Below are 10811 nucleotides of genomic sequence, written 5' to 3' on the forward strand. Positions count from 1 at the left end.
TTCTCAATCACTGCCCCCCATTGGTGGAACCAACTGCCTGAGGAGGTCAGAGCCTTGCGGGACCTTGCCCAGTTCTGCAAGAGGATACTATTTCAGCTAGCTTTTAACTGAAATCGCCGCGATATTAGATCTAAATGGATGTCTAAGAACACTAAATCCCATAACTAAATGGAAATTAGCACCAAATTGTTTAAACTGTTTTAATTTAATGTTTAATTGAATAGTTTTATTGTGACTTTATTGTGTATTGTGAGCCACCCTGAGCCTGCTTTGGTGGGGAGGGCGGGATATAAATTAAATAAACTAAACTAAAGTTATGTCAGTAATCTGATGCCACATCAGTTGTCCTGTATGGAATATTGGCTATTCCTATAATAAAGGAATATGCCACTTGAAAGCCATGATGCCTAAAATTAATAAACCTACCACTGTATGTTTTAATACTTGGTTATTCATTCTCAGGATTCTGTTTAAACCACTGGACTATCTGAACATTTTGCTTGTTTCCATACATGTTTCTGTCAAAATATGATATTGGATCCTAGAAACCAGTTAAAGAGAAATAAAAATCAGAGTTAAGGATCCCATATGTTCTCAATGGTGCAAATACTTTTGTCATCTACCATTCCTGTGTTAGATTTACCTTTTAATTATTGGGTTTTGATAATGATTCCTGGTTTGCAAAGCCCTTCTGTCTCCTGCTCCATTCTTCTTGATTCCAAATCCTGCATACCAGCATGCCATAGAGCTCTTACGTTTCTTTCCTCTACAGGCCTTCACTTAGTTCTGATTTTCTTGCCTTTCACCTTTTGTCTGTCCACAGTTACACTAGAGATATGTAATCAATCCAAAACAAAGTCTGACCCCATTAAGGCAAGGCAAGATTATGACCACTGGTCCTGTTACTCATCAGATCTGCATTCATCCCACGGCTATGTGCATGCAGATTGCTCCTACATGATAATTATAAATTCAAGGCTTTGGCTGAAAATATTGGGAGGCCAGGAGTAAGGCCAAAAATGCTGTCTCAACACCTACATTTCCCAAGATTCTTTGAGGGAAGCTGTAGTTAAATTCATATAAAATTGATAGATTCTCAGTTTCTTTCTCTTGTTGGACAGCTCTGCTGTCAGCGCAGGAGTCTCTAATCCATTCTCACCCATAACTATGTTTCCTGCCTGGAACTCCCACCTAATCTTATGGACCCTTGTGTTGCTACAGCTCAACAAATACCTGATCTCAACACTTCTGAAAAAGAGGGAAAGAGTTCACTGTACCATACACTGTAAGATTTTCTCACCACCAAACTGAACTTTAGGGAATCCTTTAGTATCATTAAATGTTGATCAGCCAGGACTTCATGACAGCACAATCTAGTTGCAATTAAATCAAGCATATTGTATATGGTAGAGACACATTAACTTTTCATTCTTCACTCCACTGTTACTTACCATAAATCCCTTCCTTCCCACTTCACTTACAAGTGGTTTAGAAGTCCAGAAGGAACATGGAGGAAGACCTGAATGTTTCTTAAAACATTAGTTTTCACCAATAAAGATATATTAAGTTTGATCTTAGCAAACAATGAGCTATCCTTTAGCAAAGGATGGGCAGCATTCACACAAAATTAGTCAGAAGTCAAACAGCTGTTGAACACTTTACATCATAATATCATCCATTTTTCTCTCTTATGATATAATTGCCTTGTCCATGGTTTCTTTTTCCTGATAGAAAAACAACGTGCCTGAAGATGAGTTTGGTCTTGGAGGTGGCCGTGAGATGCTTCTGCTATTTAGTCTATCTGGTTGTTCTGGAAGATTCTGCCATCTTGGTCTTGTCTGTTGTTGAGACATTTGCCAGGCAGAGCATGATGAAGGAATGAAATTCAAGGAGGATTTGGAAAGATAGATCCCTTGAAGGCCTTCCTCTGGCAAGCATCTGTTGGAAAGTACTTCTTTTTCTTTGAAGTTTCGCCATTTCATCCTTCTATTTTGAAACCATATTTTGACCTGTCATAGGTTAATGAAACACTGTTTTTGTTAACTGCTCCATATAAGTTGCCTTTAATTTTCTTTTGTTATACATTCTTCTCTCTTAGCCAAGGTTAAAGTTATAATACATTTGGAGATAAATCTATTTAGGTGGTTAGTAACATCTAGCTGTACTACTGCTCTAACATGAAAAATGATAATTGAAAAGGTTGTAGGGACTTTTTGTAGTACTGTCGTCGAAAAGCCATGATTTCCAGAACCCCCCACACTTGACTTTGGACTCCAATGGACTGTATATAGATAGGCACTCATGCCAGTCCAGCTTTTGAGGTACTTGACCCTCTCAGTTTACCCTGGTGCTGAGCCAAGCCAAACACAAGGCACCCCTCGCTGGAACTATTATGTTGTGGGCTCCTCTGCCCACAAAACCTGCAAGGACTTCAGACCATTCTTCATCCCTTAGCTGCCCAGCCCCTGGTGCAGATGCCTGCAGCCCTGTCTTCGTGTAAGACAAGACCAGCAGCAGACCTAAGGGAAGCCATGTTCCTGGAGATTTCAAAACAACACACTATTTTCCTGCAGCAGCCATGAGGAGACTGTCTTCACCACGTACTGCATTCCACGGTCCTTGCATCAGCTGTAATCATGCAGATGTTGGCTGTCCAGTCAAAGACAAAGGAACTGATAAGAGGCACACCATAATGATTACTGGTGGACAAAGGAATCTTCCTGCCACCAATTCAAAACAGCAGCTCTGTCAATAGAACATCATTAGACTAATCTCATCATTTTACGGTCATCATCAGTCAAATCCTGCTACCCCTCTCCACCTTTCCTGATTCCTTTTGTTCCCCCCACATTCCCCAAGAAGTGTCACCATAACCAACCATTAGGCTCTAAATTGTCCATTGCAGTTTTCTTTATCTAGTGTATGTTTCTACGCTATTGTTAAATTTTCTGGGAATCATCCACCTGCCAGGAAATCCCATCATGGGAACCTGTCCCAGGTTATGAAATTGGCTATTTGAGGCAGACCCTCCTGCTGTTCAGGCAGACCCTCCTGCTGTGACTTTTTCCTGATAGCTACCTTGCTGAAAGAGTCACCCCCCATTCCTGATATGTTTGAGTCCTTTCTCCATGTAGTACTGGTCGCCTCATGCTTCCCCCCTCGCTTCTCTCTGCTGAAGCTCTGCTTCTCACCTGCATAGGTAATGTATTACCCACCAACTATACTCCTGCTAATGCAAACATCCCTATATTTTCTAACTATTTTCCTAGTTCTGAACTGCATGTGTTGAATGTATGATTTTCCCTTGTATGCTTGAATTTCCTTGAATAAAACTAATTTCAACTAAAACAAATCTTCTCATTGACTTCAGGGCTCCCGGGAAATACTGACTCTGGTATACATAGGCTATTGATCCCGTGCTAATTTTAGTCATCTTGCCTAATTGACTAAAATTCCCCAAATTAACTTGAAAGGGCATTTTGCCTAACAATAAAGCTATTAATGTCAGAAGCATAATAATTGAACAACTATGATAAGATTCAGATGGGAATTTAAGGAGGTGATGGAGAAGCAGTTGACCCTTTCATTCTTTGAGATTACTATACAAGACATTAGAAGTACAGTCTCTGGCCAAGGGGGACTTGGTGAGTGGTGGCACTGCCATGTGGGGCAGCTTCAAGCACAAGAAGCACATGCTGGACTGAGACATCTCCCAGCCCAACCTGTGTTGTTCCTCTGCTGAGCCCCTGGAGGCCTGAAGTACCAAGGCCGGCTCAGTTCTCGCCACTGGTGAGAGCACTTCCTGCCCCCCCCCCGGGCAGGGGGCAGCAGCATGCCTCCTCCTCCTTGGTGTTTTCCTTGACTGCGGGGTGACATGATAGATGTTTACAAGATTATACATGGGATAGAGAAGGTAGAGAAGTACTTTTTTTCCCTTTCTCACAATATGAGAATTTGTGGACATTCAATGAACTTGCTGAGCAGTTGGGTTAGAACTGATAAAAGGAAGTACTTCTTCACCCAAAGGGTGATTAACACATGGAATTCACTGCCACAGGAGGTGGTGGTGGCTACAAGCATAGACAGCTTCAAGAGGGGATTAGATAAACATATAGAGCAGAGGTCCATTAGTGGCTATTAGCCACAGCATATTGTTGGAACTCTGTCTGGGGCAGTGATGCTCTGTATTCTTGGTGCCTGGGGTGGCACAGTGGGAAGGCTTCTAGCTCTACTGATAGCACTTGGTTTTTTTGGCCACTGTGTGACACAGGGTTGGACTGGATGGGCCATTGGCCTGATCCAACATGGTTTTTCTTATGTTCTTGTGCTCTTCACTGCTTCCTCCACCTGCCCTCACCAGAATGGGCAAGGGAGGTGGGGATGGGGCCCAAAGCTAGAATGGCCAAGGGGGAGCAGAAGGCAAGGTGGCTATTACAGAAATGGCCCATCAAGGGCCAGCGCAAGGGAACTCAGGGCAGCAGCAGTCCAGCAATGAGTCCTCTTTCTTACTATCCGGAAGGTTTTTCCTCACAGCAGCAGGGGGCTGGGCTTTGTATCTAGAGGTAAGAGGGTTGTGGGCCAGTGGAAATTGAGCCAAATCCTGCTGTCCTGAGTAGGTCTGAGCACTATTTCATTTTGCAGAAAAGCAAGGAGTAGGTGAGGACTGTGTTTTTAAATTATGGCATGATCATTAAAGAGTTTCATTACATAAGATGATATTGGAAGATGTATATAGGTTCTGAGCACTGTAAATCAGTGTTCAGAACATTAGAAACAAAAGTTTTTGGGCCTTCCTATTAGCCAATCATTGTATGAATATATGCTAACATGTGGAATGTGAATTAAGTGTCTCCCTTTGATTAAAGAAATGATAGATCATACAAGATAGGTGCTATGAACCAATGCAACTTTTGTTCACATAATTATTTTTTATGTTTCCTGTGAGATCGTATATACCATATTACCTGATAGGTAATGCGTTTTACTAGGATACATTCATTATGTCATAATGCATTTGTTGTTGTTAGATAACCATGCTTATGATTTCTAATAAGTTTATGCTAAAGTGAACAGATTGTGCAAGGTAAGTAGTCACTTTGTGACTCAGTATTTTGAAGTTGAGAGGTAATTCTGGCTCTTATGTATATCATCTTGTACAGTCAGTTCTCTAAAAACTGCAGAAAGTATGAATTGCTTTGAAGTTACTGGATTTCTCTCCTTTTAGTTGCACATTGTAACTCATATATACCGTAGCTCAATTTTGTGTAACAGGTAAAATTTAAGTGCAGGCTAGTTTCTGCCAAGTGTATTTTAAAATTATATATGGTCTGAATTGTACCTACATAGAAGCTATGATTCTGTTGAAGCAATAATGAATTTAAACACAATATTCTGGTTTAATCATATAAAAGTGCTGCAGAAACAAAATATATATTTTACCATTATGAACATAATCAGTACCAGTAAAATCTGTGAATGCCTTTGGATTTTTAGGTGAGGTCTGTCATCCTGCATATGGGCTATACTTCTGTATTCCACCAGTTGTTCAGTTGATTTTGAGAGAGTGTCTTCAGACGGCATTAGAAAGCTCATGTCCAAAAGTTTACCTGTTGATTTTGGAGTAACTCTCTACCCACTGATTGCAATGGAGGCTATTTTTAAAAATTGGTTAAGGGGCACACAGGTAGGTAGCCTCGCCTAGGTACCAAAAAGCCTGGCACCAGCCATGCACAGACGCTTAACATAATCTTCTCTGCTGAAAGCTGAAGAGGTACTATGATCAGAAGACCTAGTTACACAGCCATAGTGGCAGCTTCCTTGCTCACTGAGAATGGGCATGCATAGAAGCTGCAATTTTGTGTGTTGTCTTTCAACCCTCATTTGACATCTGTGTCGAATGGACTATTTATTGGTTACTATGTGTGGACACTATGTACAGATCTTTAATTTCTAAAATAAGAAAATATTAAGATGTAATGAATTCTCCTATTTATATCCCACAGCATAAGTTTCATGTAAACACAGCTCCTCATCTTGAATCATGAAAAGAAACTAAAGTTCTTTTGGTTGTGGTTAAATGTGGTTTATGTGTCATAGATTGCCTTAAGATTTTTTCATATGTACCTGTCATGCAGATCTCTTTCTACCAAACTTCTTTAAATGTTAATGCCATTATTTTCATATGCATCTGTACCTGTGACTCCTTCAGACCCAGACTGAGAGCCAGTTTCTTCCTATCTGTTTTGCTGATGTATTTCTGTTTCTGAAACATTTTCTCCAAAGCTTTTCTCTGATCTTCAGAAAAGACAGCCCTTCTTAAAATCCCTCTTCGGGATCTGGAATCCTGGGTTAGAAGAGGCAGAACATTTTCCTGTCCTAAAGCAAAAGAAAGATCGTAACATTCCACCAGTCTTAACCTGTTTAGCCAAGGTTTAAAACGACAACATCTCGGCAAGTCCAACCTTTGACTCCTCTATAACACTATGCACATATTGGTGAAACATAAGAACCATTATCCATCAGCATCACACATGAAAAGTTTGGAGGCAGTCTAATGCATAGTAGTTCAATATCCAACAATTAAATAATAGTCTATAAATACAAAATCCTATGTTCATATGGTTAGACACCAAGGGGACTGACATTCCTGGCCACAGTTTGTTGATGGAGAGAAAGATACCCATCATGCACTTTGATCAATTCAAATTACTCCACTAAAAGGGAAAACTAAATTGTTTTAAGAAAGAAAACATAACTGGTTATGTTAGAGTCTGAGAAGTGAACCCCACTAACATATCAGGTTAAAAACTAATCCAGCATTTTTGCAGCATGACAAGCGGTCTGATCAGGACAGTGAAATCTACAATTCCCCCCTCCCATTTTGATCCACTTTAAATAGAATAAGCTTACACACAGGGCACAATGGTTATGTCAAGACGAATGAATTGCAGCAAGCTTGCAGTCCATCAGCTGAACTGCCACACTTGAATGCCATAATGCCATGCGGACAAAAACACTAATATGGCACCAAATACTTTCTGGAGGGGGAAAAAGCTCCTTCCCTTCCTCTTCTAGTATATGGTGATAAATGTTGCCTTAATCTGTGGAACAATCTTCATTTGCCTTTGTGGCAGAGACCACCTTGAAGGGGCAAGGAAAGGCTTTCGTCATGGTTTCAATTTTTCCATGCCATTCAATATACTCTAGTTAAAAGGACAATTAATAGGTCACTTCCAAAATAGTAGTGTATCAGTCCTGGTTAATAAACAATTGCTGCAGTTGATAATGGTCCCAGTGTATTCAATCCATCCCTGTGTGCGCTCAGCTCAGCTCACTAAATCCCTTTTCAGGTAGACAGGGTTATATGGGAAGATGAGCTAGAATGAGTCTATAAAAGTCAGTTTAATTCGCTGCTTTATTTTTCAGTCAAATGCTTTAAATGGTGTCCAAAAAATCCTTACGTAATGTGAGACAGGAGAAAAGATGGGTGCACTGAGCATTGCTTTATGGATAGACAAAAGAGCAACTGACCCTTGGTCAGGCCTTTTCAGCCCAAAATGGTTCCTAAAGTTCATCTTCACAGTGAAAAACTGTGGTGAGGTCGCGTGTGGATGAGTAAAGAGAAAGTGGTGATTGGTCATGGCTCTGTTACCCATTGTAAGATCGCCAGGCCCATGTGAAATGCTCTGTGGGAAAGTGTCAGCCCCCTAAAGAGGGGCACAGAAACTTGCAGCTCATTAAACTGCCAGCATTTGCTGCCTCACTTGTCAAGAATCATTCGACTTAGCAACTGGCCTTCTGAAACATTCATAAAGAAGCCCATCCTCATCCCCATCCCCAACCACAGTCACAACAGCCACTGAAAGTTCTTGTTGTCAGTTAATACTTGGGCCATGATTTGTTCCAATAACGTTTATTCAGACTTTGCTTTATAACCTTTCAAGAACATCAAAGCAGTTTCTCAGTTACTGCGATGCCAAATATACTTCCTCAGGACAACCCTCACACTATCACATCAAAGAGTTTTCTTTGACATGAGAACTGCAATGTTTGGGCTCCTGGCACTCTGGTCCAAAATGGATATCCTGGAAGTGAATTGTACCACCAAAATCAATCAGAATTGTGACTAGAAAATATATTTCAGATGGGGAATGAGCTTTGCTTCTAAGTCAAGGGTGTTTATAGGTTTGATCCCTTGAATCTAGGATCAGTCTCTATGTATCTTTCTGACATTTTGCAGCCCTCACACAGAGTTGTATTAACTTTCATATGAGGAGCAGTTATCTAAAATGGACCCCATATGGAAGTCATCAAAACTACCTTGCAAGAGAAAACACATGAAAAGATGACATAAGTTTTACAATTATCACAGTGGAACAGTTTTAGACAGACACACATCACATACTGATATGGGTAGTCTGTGTGTAGTGATAGTACAGAAAGGAACATACAGCTCAGTGTGAAATAATATTATGCATAACATTTGTTTAGGGACAGGCTAGACTTTATAGCAGTAACCTGTTGTATTGAATCAACTCTGACTTCATATAAAGCAGGGGGTTAGGAAGGAGCTACAATTACACCATCCGGGTTTTCTCCTCCAAAACTGATTTGTGTTGTTTTTCTCTTACTGAGGAATCCAAGTTGAGAATGTCCAAAACATGGTCTCCTTGGGCCAAAGTATCCTCCCACCTCCATATTACCCCAGAAAAGAACAAGTTCAGTTTCTCCCTTTCCCCTCCCCCATTTAAGATCCTGTTCACATTTGAAATGTGTTGGGGTGCTGATATTTATTGGAGTGCCACACATTGGCTTGGGGGCCACTCCAGTGACAGGAGCCCTGGAGGTATTGTTTCTCTGTACCTTACTCAGCTCCTCAATGCTAGTACTTTGTTGCCGGCAGGAATCTGCCATCATTTATTTTACTTTATAGTTCACCTTTCTCATTGAGGCTCAAGGGCCTTGAGTCAAAATGGATTACGCAGTGTACATCAATGCAATCAATGGGATGATGCATCTTAATAAGAAACATGATAGGACTCGGATTGCAGACATTTGAAACAAAGCTGTGGCCTAAACAAAGTGTAAGTATTAAATCATGACATATGTAATAAATAACACACTCTGCACTGGAACACAGTTTGAGTTCAGTGGTATTTTTAAGACCAACAAAATTTAATTCTGGGTATAAGATTTAGTGTACAGACACACTTCTTTAGATATCTGGGTGGGTCTTAATGCCCCTCTAGTGCCCTGCCACACTAGCTTGATGAATGCCATTAACACTAAGATTAGAAATAAGCTAGATTTTAATAGAAGTTTTACAGGATATAATTTACCTACAGGATATAATTTACCTCCATGCCACAAAAAACTTTAGATGCCCATTTCCTCACATGAAAGAGACATTAATTTTGTTCTCCAAGCCTGCTGGGGACTGTAACCCAGGTTTTAAGGCTCATAATGATCCCTTCTAAGAGGGAGAAAGATACAATGGGGAGAGAAGGAATTTTGAGAAAGAAGCATAATTGGAGGAGAGTTTAACTATCCCTCCCACTTCCCCATGGACCACTTGAAGCGGCTTTCACACATGCTATTTTCTATAGATCTGGCACGAATCAACTCAGACTGTGTCACCATACTGTTATTTTTCAAAGTTAGATGAAACTGAAATCTATTTTAATAGATCCATAATGACACACACATTCACAAAACAGCTGTAACAAGATATAAAAGTGAACTGCGTGAAAGTTAAGCTGACTGAAAATGTTGTACTAATTTCAATGGGGTTAATTAAGAACATGCATAGTTTCCCCCTTTGAAATGAAAGGATGATTCACCTACTGAAATCTATATCACGCTATGAAAATTTAAAATACAGAAAATATATATTTTCAAAAACTAAGTGCTGATGTTTTCCCCAAATCAATGCTATTCCTGGCAGGTGTTTTTTTTTTTCTTTCTTAAAGGAACTCCTATTTGCATGAGACCTCTGATTTGGTTCTTGAAAACCAACTATGGATCTGAAGCAGCTTTCCTTGGCTGGCACTTTCTACTCAATGGCGTTTGAAATCTCTTGCAATTATCCACATACTTAAGTCTGATAAATCTTTGAAAAACGTCATGAATGGGATGGCTGTAGTTCCCCCACCCACCCAGGCATTAGCTCCTTGCCATTGCACCAATTAGTCTTTTTTCCACCAGAGCACATTAAATCCTGCTGCTTTGGTTTACAGGATAACTCAAGCATTACTGATGAAGCACAAAAACTTACTTGGAAAAGCAGTGGGGGAGGCAGGATGTTGACAGGACCCACCACAGCATGCCGAATAGACCAGCGGGGACCATAGGAAAAAGTGCTTCGGGAGAGCTGCAAACAGAGCATGGAGTCCATTGAACGGTTTGCTCTCTACAGGTGCCATAGAAATCCATTAAAGACATTAAGCATTTTATGATCAGTTTTAAGGAAACAGGAGTATATCTATTTGAGGTCCTTCACTTTTTCTAAAACAAAAGTACTAGTAAAGTATGAATCAAACTCTGCTTTATATAACTGATGACTTAAGCAATAGCAAATTGAATCATGATGGCATGCTTATTTAAAGGGTGTTAGTTTAACAACTGCACACTGTTTGAGTTGAGGACTATGTAAACTTCCAATAAAGTACGTTCTGGAACACAGGCTTATGTCATCCTAAATTTTAAATTGAAATGTAAAGGATTTCAAGGAGAAGCTGAATAACTGACAGCTTCTGTAAAGGAAAGATACTTTCCCTTAAGATGATTTTGCTGGTCTTAACTTCTCTAAAATA

General features: G+C 40.1%; 1 protein-coding gene across 1 annotated transcript; it reads right to left on the reverse strand.

The window, feature by feature from the left end:
• Window positions 1-272: 272 nt before the first annotated feature.
• Window positions 273-10444, reverse strand: DBX2 (developing brain homeobox 2). The gene is made up of 3 exons (XM_060244555.1): window positions 10274-10444; window positions 6194-6375; window positions 273-2009 (listed from the first exon to the last, which is right to left on the reverse strand). Exons 1-3 carry the CDS (start codon window positions 10419-10421, stop codon window positions 1689-1691), a joined length of 651 nt encoding a protein of 216 aa, XP_060100538.1. The 5' UTR covers window positions 10422-10444; the 3' UTR covers window positions 273-1688.
• Between the last annotated feature and the right edge of the window lie 367 nt (window positions 10445-10811).

The sequence above is a fragment of the Heteronotia binoei genome, chromosome 8 (assembly GCF_032191835.1).
Source record: "Heteronotia binoei isolate CCM8104 ecotype False Entrance Well chromosome 8, APGP_CSIRO_Hbin_v1, whole genome shotgun sequence".
NCBI classification, from domain to species: Eukaryota; Metazoa; Chordata; class Lepidosauria; order Squamata; family Gekkonidae; genus Heteronotia; species Heteronotia binoei.